Source organism: Bos javanicus, chromosome 7 (assembly GCF_032452875.1).
Source record: "Bos javanicus breed banteng chromosome 7, ARS-OSU_banteng_1.0, whole genome shotgun sequence".
NCBI lineage: Eukaryota > Metazoa > Chordata > Mammalia > Artiodactyla > Bovidae > Bos > Bos javanicus.
Window position 1 is genome coordinate 18,886,147 of NC_083874.1, and position 16,229 is coordinate 18,902,375.

The 16,229-nt window shown below is 50.8% G+C and overlaps 1 protein-coding gene across 4 annotated transcripts in view; it reads right to left on the bottom strand.

The window, feature by feature from the left end:
• Nucleotides 1-6,531: 6,531 nt before the first annotated feature.
• Nucleotides 6,532-16,229, bottom strand: part of UHRF1 (ubiquitin like with PHD and ring finger domains 1) — a 33,917-nt gene continuing 24,219 nt past the window's right edge. For all 4 annotated transcript variants that reach the window (XM_061422568.1, XM_061422570.1, XM_061422571.1 and 1 more), the window contains 6 exons: nt 15,820-15,982; nt 15,593-15,730; nt 12,685-12,823; nt 12,452-12,597; nt 10,594-10,692; nt 6,532-8,087 (listed from right to left, as the gene is read on the bottom strand). In XM_061422568.1, coding sequence (XP_061278552.1) covers nt 7,941-8,087; nt 10,594-10,692; nt 12,452-12,597; nt 12,685-12,823; nt 15,593-15,730; nt 15,820-15,982 — 832 coding nt within the window. In that variant the 3' untranslated portion in view covers nt 6,532-7,940. The remainder of the gene's footprint in view (nt 8,088-10,593; nt 10,693-12,451; nt 12,598-12,684; nt 12,824-15,592; nt 15,731-15,819; nt 15,983-16,229) is intronic.

Below are 16,229 nucleotides of genomic sequence, written 5' to 3' on the forward strand. Positions count from 1 at the left end.
AGCGAAGTAACGTCGTTGGGCCTCGTTTCCCCTGTGAAATAGATACAAGAGCGATAGAATCCCTCACCGTTTGCCCCTCTCCTGAAAAGTTTAAGTCAGGTGAGAGGAGGCAGGTAAATCGGTTGATGATGTGACTTGGCAAAGTGAGCATGTAATTAAGGTTTGTACGATCATCATCATGACGGTTATTAATTGCATGCCAGGCAGTAGCTGGCCACGCCCCTTTTCATCTGGCAGAGTATCAATCGGACAACTGGACATTTCCTAATAACGTGGCTAGGGCACCTACGGTCTGTTTCTGGAGGTCCTGGACTCTGAAAAGGCTGCGGAGTTTGGAGCTTGCCTAGTTCAAGGATACTGCTGCAGTTAGGTGGAGAAGGCAATGGCACCCCACTCCAGTACTCTTGCCTGGAAAATCCCATAGACAGAGGAGCCTGGTGGGCTGCAGTCCATGGGGTCGCTAAGAGTAGGACACGACTGAGTGACTTCACTTCACTTTTCACTTTCATGCACTGGAGAAGGAAATGGCAGCCCACTCCAGTGTTCTTGCCTGGAGAATCCCAGGGACGGGGGACCCTGGTGGGCTGCCATCTATGGGGTCGCACAGAGTCGGACACGACTGAAGCGACTTAGCAGCAGCAGCAGCTGCAGTTCTGTACTCATGTGTTTCCAGTGTTGTGCTCTAAACATCCACCTGTAGATTAGATAAATAACTAACTTTGGAATATTTTTAACTATGTAGCCATTAAAAAGGGGTAGATTTACAAGTACGCTCAAGGAATGATCCCCCCCTACACCCGTGTGGACAGCTGCAGGATGGTGCAGAACCCAATACCTTATGGAAAGGAATGCAGGGCAACTCATGGCTGTGTGGTTTCTAAGGGCCACCTGCCTGTAGCCCCACACAGAACAAGGCCATCCCCAAACTGAGAAAAGTAAATCTTCGGGAGAGGAGGGATTCAGGTTGGTTTAAAAAGGGTAGCTGGTGAGGAGGTTAATCTGCTCTAGGGTGTTTTGTGGCCTCGTGGGGGCTATATTCAGATATTCCCTTGTGCAGTTAAAATTTAACTTAAAAAACAGGAAACAGTAACTGCTCCCAAGGAACTCCCTAACCCGTGGGAAAGACAGAAATATAACCTGGTAGCCTTAATAGGGCCTCAAAAAATGCAATCCTAAAGGGATTCTCCCCCTCCCACCTGAAGTGTTTTTTTTTTTTTTCTACTTAGTTTTTTACCCCATATGACAGTGAATTCCAGGTGCTTGGATTTCACAGACTCTGATTTTTTTAAAATCAGAGTACCTAAATAGGTTGTCAGCTTTCCAATTTTGCTTAGGAGTTAAATGTTTTCTCAAGTTCCTTTTTTTTTTTTAAAACAATTCTAGTGTAGTTGACTTATAATACAGTATTAGTTTCTGATGTACAGCAAAGGGATTCAGTTTTTATATATATTTATCCCTTCCTCTACCATCTTTCCCCTTTGGTAACCATAAGTTTGTTTTCTAAATCTGAGTCTATTTCTGTTTTGTAAATAACTTTGTTTGTATCATATTTTAGATTTCACATGAAAGTGATATCATGTTGTTTGTCTTTGTCTGGCTTACTTAGTATGAGAATCTCTATGTCCATCCATGTTGTTGCAAATAGCATGATTTGGTTCTTTTTTATGACTAAGTAAGACATCCTGGAATGTGAAGTCAAGTGGGCCTTAGAAAGCATCACCATGAACAAAGCTAGTGGAGGTGATGGAATTCCAGTGGAGCTATTTCAAATCCTGAAAGATGATGCTGTGAAAGTGCTGCACTCAATATGCCAGCAAATTTGGAAAACTCAGCAGTGGCCACAGGACTAGAAAAGGTGTTTTCACTCCAATTCCAAAGAAAGGCAATGCCAAAGAATGCTCAAACTACCACACAATTGCACTCATCTCACATGCTAGTAAAGTAATGCTCAAAATTCTCCAAGCCAGGCTTCAGCAATACGTGAACTGTGAACTTCCAGATGTTCAAGCTGGTTTTAGAAAAGGCAGAGGAAACAGAGATCAAATTGCCAACATCCACTGGATCATGAAAAAGCAAGAGAGTTCCAGAAAAACATCTATTTCTGCTTTATTGACTATGCCAAAGCCTTTGACTGTGTGGATCACAATCAACTGTGGAAAATTCTAAAAGAGATGGGAATACCAGACCACCTGACCTGCCTCTTGAGAAACCTATATGCAGGTCAGGAAGCAACAGTTAGAACTGGACATGGAACAACAGACTGGTTCCAAATAGGAAAAGGAGTACGTCAAGGCTGTATGTAACTTGTGCTGATTTGCTATGCACTGACCTGTATGTGGGGAGAAGGCAATGGCACCCCACTCCAGTACTCTTGCCTGGAAAATCCCATGGACAGAGGAGCCTGGTAGGCTGCAGTCCATGGGGTCGCTAAGAGTCAGACACGACTGAGTGACTTCACTTTCACTTTTCACTTTCTTGCATTGGAGAAGGAAATGGCAACCCACTCCAGTGTTCTTGCCTGGAGAATCCCAGGGACAGGGGAGCCTGGTGGGCTGCCTTCTATGGGGTCGTACAGAGTTGGACACGACTGAAGCGACTTAGCAGCAGTAGCAGTAGCAGCAGCAAGGCTGTATATTGTCACCCTGCTTATTTAACTTATATGCAAAGTACATCATGAGAAACGCTGGGCTGGAATAAGCACAAGCTGGAATCAAGATTGCCGGGAGAAATATCAATAACCTCAGATATGCAGATGACACCACTCTTATGGCAGAAAGTGAAGAGGAACTAAAAAGCCTCTTGATGAAAGTGAAAGAGGAGAGTGAAAATTTGGCTTAAGGCTCAACAGTCAGAAAATTAAGATCATGGCATCTGGTCCTATCACTTCATGGGAAATAGATGGGGAAACAGTGTCAGACTTTATTTTTGGGGCTCGAAAATCACTGTAGATGGTGATTTCAGCCATGAAATTAAAAGGCCCTTACTCCTTGGAAGGAAAGTTATGACCAACCTAGATAGCATATTGAAAAGCAGAGATATTATTTTGCCAACAAAGGTCCATCTAGTCAAGGCTATGGTTTTTCCAGTGGTCGTGTATGGATGTGAGAGTTAGACTGTGAAGAAAGCTGAGTGCCGAAGAATTGATGCTTTTGAACTGTGGTGTTGGAGAAGACTCTTGAGAGTCCCTTGGACTGCAAGGAGATCCAACCAGTCCATTCTGAAGATCAGTCGTGGGTGTTCATTGGAAGGACTGATGTTGAAGCTGAAACTCCAATACTTTGGCCACCTCATGCCAAGAGTTGACTCGTTGGAAAAGACCCTGATGCTGGGAGGGATTGGGGGCAGGAGGAGAAGGGAACAATAGAGGATGAGATGGCTGGATGGCATCACCAACTCGACGCACATGAATTTGGGTTAACTCTGGGAGTTGTTGATGGACAGGGAGGCCTGGCATGCTGTGATTCATGGGGTCGAAAAGAGTCAGACATGATGGAGCGATTGAATTGACTCATTGGAAAAGACCCTGATGCTAGGAGGGATTGGGGGCAGGAGGAGAAGGGGATGACAGAGGGTGAGATGGCTGGATGGCATCACTGACTCAATGGACATGAGTTTGAGTGAACTCCGGGAGTTGCTGATGGACAGGGAGGCCTGGCGTGCTGCGATTCATGGGGTTGCAAAGAGTTGGACACGACTGAGCGACTGAACTGAACTGATGCCAATACTGCAAACACCAGACCACACACGGCTCATGTGGTTGTTTAGATGCTGGATAAAGTGGCTACCCCATCAACAGGCACAAGAAAGTACATACACTACTGTCCTAATGTTACTCTTTAAATTTGTATATAAAACATAGAGAAACATCTATAAACAAGTATGTACCCTGGCTTTGCCATGTGTTCGGGTAAGTCACTTAACCTGTCTGTCTATGCCTCAGGTGTTCCAAGGTTGAATGTTGCCATGCCAACACACATGTACAAATGAAGTCTAAAAATATTAACCCTCTGGGGTCAGGATCATATACTTTGGCTTTTTCTTCATCTTCAATTTACAAATGTTCTAAAGGATTATTGTTGTTCAGTCACTTAGTCATGTCTGACTCTTTCTGACTCCATGGACTGCAGCACAACAGGTTTCCATGTCCTTCACCATCTCCGGGAGTTTGCTCAAACTCATGTCCATTGAATCAGTGATGCCATACAGCCATCTCATCCTCCATCGGCCCCTTCTCCTCCCACCTTCAATCTTTCCCAGCATCAGGGTCTTTTCCAATGAGTCAGCTCTTCACACCAGATGGCCCAAGTATTGGAGCTTCAGCTTCAACATCAGTCCTTCCAACTAATATTCCTTCCAATTATTATTAAAATCAGGGTTGATTTCCTTTAGGACTGACTGGTTTGATCTCCCTGCACTCCAAGGGACTCTCAAGAGTCTTCTCCAACACCACAGCTCAAAGGCATCAATTCTTTGGTGCTCAGCCTTTTTCAAGGGTTATTAATTTTATAGCATGGAGTGGAGGGAGAAAAGGGAAGATTTACATTAAAAAAAGAAAAAAGCAACCACATAAATTTTAAAAGGTGGTCCAACCTCAAACTGGAGTATTACTCAGCCATGAAGAATGAAGCCCTGACACTTGTTACAGTGTGGATGGGCCTTGAGAACACGATGCTGTGAGATGCCAGACACAAAAAACTGTCTTGTGAATTTAATTACATGAAATATCAACAACAGGCAAATTGGCAGACAGAAAGTGGGTTGATGGTTGCCAGGGGCTGGGGGAGGGGTGGGAAATGACTGCTAATAGGGACTGGGTATCTTTGAGGGGAAATGAAATTCTGGAACTAGGTAGAGATGATTATACAACTGTACAAATATATTAAAACCCACTGTATACTTTAAGTGGATGTTATGGCATGGGCAATATATCTCAATAAAACTGCTATAAAATTAAAACTACCAAAAGTCAACCAGGAACCCAATACACATAATATTGGAATTATTTTCTGCATAGCAGTTCACATACACTTTTCTGGGGTTTGTTCATTTTTTAGGCTTTTTTAAAATATTTATTTGGCTACATTGGGTCTTAGTTGTAGCACATGGGATCTAGCTCCCTTGCACTGGAAGCACGAAGTCTTAGCCACTGGTTGACCAGGGAAGTCCATGGGGTTTGCTCACTTCTAAGAATGACAGCTTTCTTAACTTTTGAGAAACAAAAAATATTCTACAATCTTGACAACATACCTCGGTGTGTCCTGTTCCCATGTGTGGCCCCCCTGCAGACACATAAGCCCACGTGGGGACATTATTTCTTGGCTCCTCATAGGAGGGCCTCTTTCTTATTTTTATTTCATGTTCACACTTTGACTTGAGATATAACTCACATACCGCACAATTCAAAGGATTCTAATGCATTCACAGGTATTGCAATCATCACCAAATTTAGGACATTTTTATCACCTGCAAAAGAACCCTGCACCCTTTAGCTCCCCACCTCCTCCATCCCTCACCACATCCTGTCATCACTACACGAAGCTGCCTTCTGTCTCTATAGATCCCTGTGTTTAGCATTTCCTATGACTGAGAAAATATGTGATCTTTTGTAACTAGATCCCCTGGAGAAGGACATGGCAACTGATTCCAGTATTCCTGCCTGGAGAAGTTCGTGGACAGAAGAGCCTGGGGGATTATAGTCCATGGGGTCACAAAGAGTTGGACATTGCTGACCACCACTAGCACTACTTTGACTTAGCATGATGTTTTCAAGGACACACTTGAAGGTCCTGAAGAGGCAGAGCTTTATTATTTTTTACATCCACCCACGGCATTACAGAGCCATCAGGACAAGGTATCAGTGGTAGGTTGGCATCTGCAGAACTCACCACTGTTAACTTCCCTGGAACTCTTAAACTTGCCTCATGGTTGGGGAATTCCCTGGTCCAGTGGTTAAGATTCCGTCCTTCTATTGCAGGGGGTATGGATTCAATCCCTGGTGGGGGAACTAAGATCCTGCAAGCCAAGCCATGAAGGCACAGCCAAAAACAGGAGAAAACCTGCAAAATGTGCCTCATCCTTGGACTCTGGACTCCACTGGAAACGGCATTTCAGGTCATCTGTCTCCACACCCTACGTGCACCCATCCCCCCAAGCCTGCAGAGGGCCCCCCAGGGTAAAGCAGTTCCCTAGCTGATGGTCCAGGCTGCTGACACCCACTTAAGGCAGGGCCAGTCTCCTTCCTCGTGAGGGTCCTATGACAGCCTCTGTTTCTTCAAGTGTAAATGGGGACAGTGCCATCCCCCTTAGTGACACTAAATGACCTCTGGTTCCAAGCTGGAAGGCCCAGCTCAGCCCCTCTGGACCACTGCCCATCATTTGGATCTTCTGGGCCTGTTTTCACACCTGCAAAGTGGAAATGATGCTACTTGTCTAGCATCCTGGGTTTTTTTGGATAGAGAAAACATGTTACAAGTTACAGAAGTGCCTAGTAGGCTACTTGCAGACAATTTGCAGACAAAAGACACCATCAAATGCATCTGTAAAAGACATTTATTCTGAGAATCTAAAACCTGGACAGAGAATATTGAACTTTGTAAAAAAAACAAAAAAAGCCTACACAGGATTTCGGTGTTTATTCCTAATACATTAAACCACCTAATAATGAAGAAAAAAAAGAGAAACTTTTAAAACAGTATTGCTCCAGTTTGTCTGCAGTTATGTGACTTAAAAATATCCCTGTTCTGTTGAGGTATAAGCTGCAAACTTTGGTAAAGTTAGAAACATTAACGAATCATTCCCCAAATACAAAACTCCCCCGACAAAAAAAAAAAAAAACACAACCAAACCCTAAAGTTATTAGCTTCCTTGGTACATATACAGTAACTACAAAAAAAATAATAATTTCATTTGGAAAAGGTGTTTATTCATTTTAAAAGGTTTCCCTCTTGTAATTCCCAATTGGTGAGTTGAAAATTCAATTTCGAAGATCCACAAAACCCTGATCGTCCCCACTTGCTCACCTGGGGTCCCCAGGGAGGCACTGGAGGACCCCAGTTTCAGAATCCGGTTGGCAGTGTCAATTCAGTGCTGAGAAAGAGCCCCAGGTTGAAAAGGAAGGAGGGACCAAAGGCACTTGAACGTGGCCCCGGGCGTGGCTTCCGTGGCATCAGGCTGGGACGGCGCTGGGCCGAGCGTCGGCCCCCACGGAGGGGAGGGTCCGGTGGAGGTAGCTTCGGTGTGGCCCCAGGTTTCTGCTCCGGTGGCCCATGGCCTCTGTGTGCGGTGGGGACGCGGAGGCAGCCCGGTGGGGGATGGCTTGGAGGTGAGGATTTCAACTGGCCCCAGTGGGACTTCTCTGCTTCTCCTTGGAACAGTTTCCTGCTGGTGATGCGGGGCCAACACCTGGGTGTGCTGACACCCAGGACCACAGCCTCGCTGGGTCTTAGGCGATGGAACTTCACCTCTGGGGGCCCGACCCACCAACCTTGAAAAGATTGTTCTAGGCAGCCCGGTGCCTTCTTGCGAGTCGGTGGCGGGGATGGCTGAGAACTCAACTCTGGGAACTCGAGCAGCCTTCACACCAACTCGTTTCTAATCCCATCCTCAGAAGAAAAACCATTTTTTGAAAAACTTTGTTTTGGGTTTTTTTTGTTTTTTGTGTTTTTTTTTGCTCATAAAATTGCAGGCTTTTTGTTTAAAACCAAAATAAAAACACTGAGAAGTCCAACTTTGTTCCTTCCTTTGAGCCATAATACAAATTCCTGAAAAAATTCATAGATAAAAAAAAAAAAAAACGGGAAGACGAGGCAGTTTTAGGGAGTGGAGGAAAAAACTACATGTTTAAGTTAAGCCCACTAAAAACGAAATGGGGGCCACGGACCCCTCTGATAACGTTTGTTTTTTTTCTTTTTTTAAAATACTCGGCGAGAAGTGCTTGAAGATCACCGCCCGCTGCCATAGCCGGGGAAGAGCTGGCTGAGGACGGCCTGCAGTGGCTGGTTCACGGTCATGGTGTAGCTCCGGCCCAGGTCATAGCGACAGGCCGGGCAGCTGAACACCTGGGCCTTGAAGGACCTGTCCAGGCAGTCCTGTGGGAGAATGGGGCAGGTGAGAGGTGATCCTGGCCACCCATGGTCCCCTGGGGCACCACCACGCACCCAGAGGCCCCTGGCAGCCCATGACCAGCCCGGCTGCCCCAGGCTCATCAAAGACACCAAGGTCGGAACTTCCCAGCGGTCCAGTGGTCAGGACTCTGAGCTCTCACTGCCAAGGGCCCACATTCGATCTCTGGTCAGGGAGCGAAGATCCTACAAGCTGATCAATCAGTGTGGCCAAAAAAAAAAAAAGAGACTCCCAGGTCATCCTAGCTGCCAGGCTCCTGCACCTGGAGGTCACACCACCTGACGGATCTACCCTGGCTCTCTTGTCACTGGTGCTGCAGTCCCCTGCACAGAGGACCCTTCCCCAAGGTGCCCTGGAACATCAGGATGGTCCTGCCTCCCCACACCCTGTCTGCTTTCAAAACAGCACTTTCCTCCTTCTGGAACTGTCTGATGGACTGATGTGCGTGTGTTAACAGAGCAGACGCTCCCCACGATCGGGGGTTATATCTCCCTGATGTTCCCCACACCAAGCACAGGACCCAGCACAGAGCACAGGCTCAATAAAGACGTGTCAGTGAGAAGACAGGAGGAAAGGGGGGGAAGGATGGAGTTTGGATTCTGAGCCAGACTTCTGGGTTCGAACCCAGCTGTCAACCAAACAATGCAGGAGGCAGTGTGTGGAGGAAGAGTCAGGTGGAGACTGAGCTGCAAGCCTGGGAGGCCCTGGAGAGCTGACCTCCCCATGAGAGGAACAGGCCAGAGATGATGCCCACAGGGGCATAGACACCTGCACAGGTATGCACACCTGAAGGATGGCACAAGGCAGCTGGGTGAGGGGCAATGCCAAGCAGGTGAAAACCTGCTGCCGCTGGAGGAGGGCAGTGGCTTTTGCTTCCTATATTTAAAAATCCCTGCATTCTTTTCCAGTATAAAGTCTATAGCTGATCGCAGACCAAGAGATAGTACTTTGTGCTCAATGCACTGATTCAGGTTCAAAACCAGGTGCTGGACCGCTTCGAGCTTCACAGTGGCCAAGAGGTGGAAACACCTAGAGCTCACTCACAGATGATGGATCAACACAACGTGGTCCATCTGCATGCTGCAGTGTGACCCAGCCTTCACACGGAAGGAGATTCTCACCCACGGGACAACACGCGTAAGCCCTGAACCTGATGCTTGGGCAGAGGAGCCAGACCCAGGACACACACTGCCTGATGCTACTCACAGGAGTTCCTTGGAGGAATCAGATCCACAGAGACAGTATCAGTAGAGGGTGGGGTCAGGGGCTGGGAGTCAGTGTTTAACGGGGACAGGGTTTCAGTTTGAGAAGATGGGAAAGATCTGGTTATGGGGCCCTTTAAAGTCCCACAGCCAGAATGGAGAGAGTTGGAGGTCAAACCCAGGCAGCTGATCCCAAAGATGTGCTCTCTATGCCACTCCGCCACGCCTCTGAACTTGGGCCCCACGTGGCCTGGGGCACCGGGGGGTATCTTTCCCAGCCTCCATCAGGCCACATGGGATGTGAGCACTGCCCGAGTGCTCCACATTCTCAGGGTCCCTCCCCTGGTCTGACAACCGACCCAACGCCCTGGACGCAGCTCGGTGACCTAGAGTGAGCAGGTGGCAGGGACAGTCCCTTCTGAGCTGCCTGCCTGTAAATTCCTACAGACTGACTCTGGCCAGAAGGCGTGGCAAAGATGCCATGCATGCATCCCAGTGCTTCCCAACTCCAGGGACTCCTGGAACCAAGTAGGTGGGGCCAGGGATGCTGCTCATGTCCCAGGACACCCCCACGATAGAGAACGATCCAGCCCCAAAGCGGGGAGAGACCCTGGTCCAGGACCCATCTCAGCCTCTCCCAACCTCTCTTTCAAAAGCTTCATTCAGACTGGAGACTGCTTCCCTCCTAGAACTGACTGCTGGCTGGAGGCTCCAGCCCCACTCACCAGCCCTCATTGTGGGGACAGGCCCTAGCTACTCCCAAGTGCCGGGATGCTGCCCCGAGGCCCCTCTCAGGGGGCAGGTTAGTGCCACCTCATCCTCCAGGACGCCTTCCTCCTGGCTCCTCTAGGTGATAAGTGCCTCACGCCTCTCTAGCCCTGCCTGAGGCCCACTTAAATCATTTAGTGTGACCAGATGGCAGGAGCAGGACAGCAGCCCATCCTCTCCCACCCTGGACCCCGAGACGGGAAGATGCTGGAGAAGACCTGTGTGTGACCCCCACGAAGGTAGGCACGCACCGGCCTGCTGAGGGCCCAGCAGAGGGCCATCGTGGCTGGAGGCGCAGGGTGGTGGCAGGGCAATGGGCACCTGTGATGAAGGCTGGTGGGGGAGGGGAGAGCAACTGAAACCCAGGCAGCCCGGGAAACAGACCCTGAGGCGCCGGAAGGGCAAGGGGCAGGCGGTCCGAGTGAAGCCAGCAACCCCAGGTGCCGGCAGGGGTCAGAGCGCCCTTCGGGGCCTCCCACCGGCCCCCGCGGCCGCCCCTCACCTTGCACACATTGTGCTGGCACACGGTCGTGATCGGGCGGAACACCAGCTCCTGGCAGCAAATGCACTGGAACGTCTCCTCCACTTTGCTCAGAAATTTCTGAAAGTGGGAGAGCAGGTGTGTGAGTCCGGCAAAGGCTCGGTTCCCCAGAAGGAAGGAGCACGACAGGTCTCCAGATGCCCTGCTCAGCCCTCGCCCTGGGGTCCTGAATCTCATCTTCCTGCCCCTGCCCTAGGAGGACAGGAGTCGTTGTGACCCTGTCTGAGGACCAGAAGACGGGGGCCTGGAGCCGGGCAGAGCGCATGTAGGCTCAAGGCCAAGACCACACTCCGGCAGCGCCTGTCTCGGTGCAGAGCCCAGTCCTGCGACACACAGCGCCACCTGCCCGCCGCCCAGGCACCCAGGTCTAGCAGGGGCCAAAATGGAGAAACACCTGCTTTCTTGGAGCCTGGGGCCCAGCGGGGAAGGTGGTGAAGACAGAAACAGCAGGGAGCAAGGAGGGGCTGCCCCGGAAGGACAGAGCGGGGGCACCAAGAGCCCTCCACGGAGAAGCTGGCCTGCCAACAGAGACACCTGAAGGACTGAGCCTCAGGCCTCCTGAGACCTCACGTCTGAATCCTGGGACCTGAGGACCTGTCACCCACCACACACAGCAGAGGGGACTTGGCAAGAGGGATTAAGTTAAGGCCCCTGAGATGGGGATGACCCCGGATTCCCAGGAGGCCCAGTGTCATCACAGGGTCCTTATAAGAACAAAGGGGAGGGTCAGAGGCAGAGAGACAGGAGATGCTGAGCTGCTGGCTTGAGGATGGAGGGAGGGGCCGTGAACCAGGGATGCAGCGCCTCTAGACGCTGGAAGAGTCAGGAGTCAAAACTCCCCAGGAGCCTCCAGAGGGACCAGACTTGTCCAGGCCTGGGTTTTACCCCTAAAGGCTCATTTGTTAGGGCAGCCACAGTGATTTCACACAGGAGAGAGGCTGAGCCAAGAAGGCTGTGGGGGAAGGTACTCTGGGCAGAGAAACCCATGAGAGAGAAGGCTGTGAGACAGGATGACAGGGAGGAAGAGACCAGAAGCAGAGGATGTCAGCAGTAACAGGCAGCTGGCCCAGGGCTCAGGAGGGTTTGGGTTTGATCCTGACCATGAGCCAAGGAGAAGTGGTTCCCACCAGGCAAGGACAGAGGACGCCAAGGCCAAGATACTTGCCTGCAGTGACCCATCAATGTCACTCTACCCACTAAGGCAGGAGGACCAAAAAAGAAAAAAATAGTCCTGGTTTGGCGGTTTCTGGGAAATTTGAAAACAGAACGGCCCTAGGATCCAGCAATCCCACTTCTAGGTTTATACCCAACAGAGCTGAAGGCAGGGTCCAAGAGTCACCTGCCCACCCATGTTCACAGCAGCCAAAGCCGGAAGCACCCTAAGTGTCCAATGAGAGACAACGGGGAAGCAAATTCCATTCATGTGGTGGAATGTTACTCAGCCTTAGAAAGGAAGGAGGTTCCACATGGATGGACCTTGAGAACGTGATGCTCAGAGAGAGAAGCCAGACCCAGAAGGACACACATTGTCCGATCCCACTCACAGGAGGTCCCTGGAGGAGTCAGATGCACAGACAAGAAGTAGATGGTGGGGCCAGGGGCTGGGGGAGAGGATGGGGAGTCAGCGTTTCACAGGGACAGTTTCGCTTTAGGGAGATGAGAAAGTTCTGGAGATGATGGTGGCAACAGTTACACCCCAATGTGAATGTGCTCAATGCCACTGAGCTGCGCAGTTTCAAGAGTGAAGATGGCCAATTTCACGTCACCTCCATCTTATGACAGTGAAGAGGAGAGGCCCCGGCCAGGCGGGAGAGCTCACCGGCCCGTCCTTAAGCGACTTCAGGATCTCGGTCCACAGCTTCATGTTGCTCTTGTCCTCCTTGATAAGGCTGCTCTGCTGAGTGGTGAGGCTGTAGGGCTCCACCTTGGTCTTCTTGGGCGTCCCTCGCGAGGACCCATCACCTCCTGGAGCAGAGCGGGGGGCGGGTTGAGGATGGAGAGTGGAGGGGTGCCCCCGCCCCTGGGTGCGAGGGTGGCCGCAGAGACACCCACCGGCCGACTTGCTCTTCCGCTTGCCCTTCCTGGGGGATGTGAAGCCCTCCTCCCCGTCCTCCTCCTCCTTGTCCAGGGCTGCCTGCTTGCTGTTCTCCTTCTCCTTTCTGGCCAGGGCCTCCAGGTAGCCCTCGGGATACTGCAAGTGGGAGAAGACAGGCCGGTCACCCCTACCCGGTTCGGACCCAGAGACAGACTCCGTGCTCACTCAGCCTCAACCCAGAGGTTTCCATGACCCGACTCTGGAGCAGTGACTGAGCACAGAGACTCACGGCGGCAAACACACACACACACAGCCTGCGCCTCGGGGTGGGGGTGGCGGGGGAGGGGGCAGAGTGAGATCCCGCACACTGGAGGCAGCAAAAAAGACAGTCTTGTGTTGCTGCTGCTGTTGTTTAGGCTGTGATCCCACACAGCATGGGGGATCTTAAGTTTCCCAACCACGGACTGAACCCAAGGCCTCAGCAGCGAAAGCCCTGAGTCCTAACAACTGAATTGCTGGGGAATTCCCAAGATAGCCTTTATTAATTTATTTATTTTGCCACATACCCCGAGGCTTGTGGGATCTTAGTTCCCAGACCAGGGATTAAACTAGGGCCCTCGGCAGTGAGAGCTCGGAATGTTAACCACTGGACTGCCAGGGAACTCCCCGCAAGATGGTCTTAACAGTTTTCCATTTCTAACAGAAGCAGTAGGCAAACTTTTTCCAGCCAGGCAGTAAGAATTTCAGGCTCTATGCTGCCAAGAGCCAGCCCAACCCCCGTGGGGATGATGGGCATGGCTGTCCCCCAAGATGATCTCATTTACTAACCACCAGCCCCAGGCCTTAGCTCCAGGACCCTATTCTGATGGGTCTTGCGTTCCTCCAAGCCCCAGAAGGCTTTATTAGAACCCCACTTCTTTTTTGTTTCAGTGTGGCCTGAGAGGCATGTGGGATCTACATTCCCTGACCAAGGATTGAACCCACACCCCTTGCAGTGGAAGCTCAGAGTCATAACCTCTGGATCGCCAGGGAAGCCCCTAGAAACCCCATCTCTAAGACCCTATGGGAGAAGGCAATGGCACCCCACTCCAGTACTCTTGCCTGGAAAAATCCCATGGATGGAGGAGCCTGGTAGGCTGCAGTCCATGGGGTCGCTAGGAGTTGGACACGACTGAGCAACTTCACTTTCACTTTTCACTGTCATGCATTGGAGAAGGAAATGGCAACCCACTCCAGTGTTCTTGCCTGGAGAATCCCAGGGACGGGGAGCCTGGTGGGCTGCCGTCTATGGGGTCGCACAGAGTCGGACACGACTGAAGCGACTTAGCAACAGCAAGGCACCTACAATCACGTCCAATTCTCCAATATTCCATCAACAAACCCTCAAGCTTTTCCAACAACGTGAATGTATAATGAAGACTTAAGTCCTAAATAAAAATCTTCCTCCCACTAAACAGTTCCTGACCCTCGGCTGTCTGCCTCCTCAGTTTCTCAGCTTCTGAATTCCCTGTGGTATAAACACTGCTTCAAAAGACAACTCTCTGTGGCTCCCCCAGGGGGCAGGCGCTATCAGACTCTCAACAGCAATTAAGATTCCTGAAATAGCCCCACCACGACATATCAGCTGTAAAGCCGCTCACCGTGAGGAACAGAAAACACCGTAATTATAGTGCAAAAAGGCAGTGTTCCCCAGGCGCTGGGTAAACTCTTGGGAAAGGAAGATTCTGCAGCCATAGAGGTGAGCAATTGGTCCAGGGGAGCAATCCACCTTATCTTTACATTTAGACTTCTCTCCATCTATTAGGGCTTCCCAGGTGGTGCTGGTGGTTAAGAACCCGCATGCCAACACAGGAGACATAAGAGACCTGGGTTCGACTCTGGGTTGGAAGATCCCCTGGAGGAGGACATGGCAACGCACTCCAGTATTCTTGCCTGGAGAATCCCATGGACAGAGGAGCCTGGGGGGCCACAGTCCATGGGGTCGCAGAGTCGGGCACGACTACAGTGACTTGGCACACATGCACTCCCTATTAATATTAATATATTTAGACCAATTGTGTTGGTTTGTCAGCTTTGGGGTTAGGAAGGGGTGACAGACAGAGAGGAAGAAGAGAGATGGGGACTTCCCTGGTGGGCCGGTGGTTAGGACTCTGCTTCTACTGCAGGGTGATCCCACATGCCACATGGTGCAGTCAAAAAAATAAAGAGAGAGAGAGAGAGAGATGGAAGAGGAGAGGAGAAGAGAGGGGATAGGGGACTGGCCAAGGGAAGAGATCAGACTCCAGATTGATTTCGGATAAGCGCCTCTAACACAGCACCAGTAAGGAAGCCCAGCTCTCAGTTCTAACCGCAAAAGCAAAGCCTTGGGGCTTCCCTGCTGGTCCAGTGGTTAAGGATCCAGGTGCCAGCACAGGGGACACTAGTTTAATCCCTGGTCCAGGAAGATCCCATGTGCTGCAGAGCAATAGTCCATGCACGACAGCTATTGAGCCTGTGCTCTAGACTCTGGGAGCAGCAACTACTGAAGTCCGCACGCCCTAAAGCCCATGCTCCGCAACAAGAGAAGCCACTGCAGTGAGAAGCCCAGGCATCAGAGAGAAGAGTAGCCCCCACTTGCTGCAACTAGAGAAAGCCTGAGTGCAGCAACGAAGACCCAGCACAGGCAAAAGATAATAAATAAATAAATCTTTAAAAACATTATTAAAAAAAAAAGGCAAAACCGCATGCACACCTGAGCCACCACCCCCTCAACATCCTCTGGCTGAAGGACAAGGAGGGGAAAGCCAGGGAGATAGCACCTGTTCACAACATGGAAATCATTCAGGATGAGAGAAACCCTGGAGAGCATGGCCCTGCTGGCCAGATGCTCCCTGCCCAGGCCCCCGGCTGGCTCTGGTCTGGCCGCGAGTGCTGGCCTGGACGCACCTGCATGGTCAGCCCCAACTTCTTGATCCGGTCCTTGCCCTCCTTGGTCCAGGGTCCCGGCTCCACGTCATCTCGACGTAGGAGGAAGCGCCACACCAGGAACCCGGACTTGCCCTTCTCGGGCCAGTACCTGACAACCTATGGAGGGAGTGGAGCGGGGGTCAGAGGAGATCATGCTAGCATGGGAGGGGGGGACAGGCAGGTGCAGCCACAGGGGCCCCGCTCACCTTATAGATGCCGTCGTACCGGTTGCCCTCGATGGGCGCATACTTGCTGTGCTTGCGGCCCTTGACGTTCCGCACCACGCGGACTGGCTTCCCCGACCGCCAGTCCTTGGCCTCGGCCCCTTTGAGGTCGTTGATGGGGGCAAAGCAGTTGAGAGCCAGAGCCCTGCGGAGCAAGGCGGGCCCGTGCTCTGGACAGTGTCCCCCTGAGAGAGGGGGCTGATCACGTCCCAAGCCCCCAGTCACATGAATGCGTAATCTTCTTTTGAAAGAGGGTGCTTGTGGATGGAGTCAAGTTTGGCAGTGGTCAGAAAGGACTAGGGTAGGCCCTGAATCCAATGACCTTGTAAGGAAAGGGAAACTGAGGGACTTCCTTGGTGGTCCAGTGGTTAGGACTCCGAACTCTCACTGAA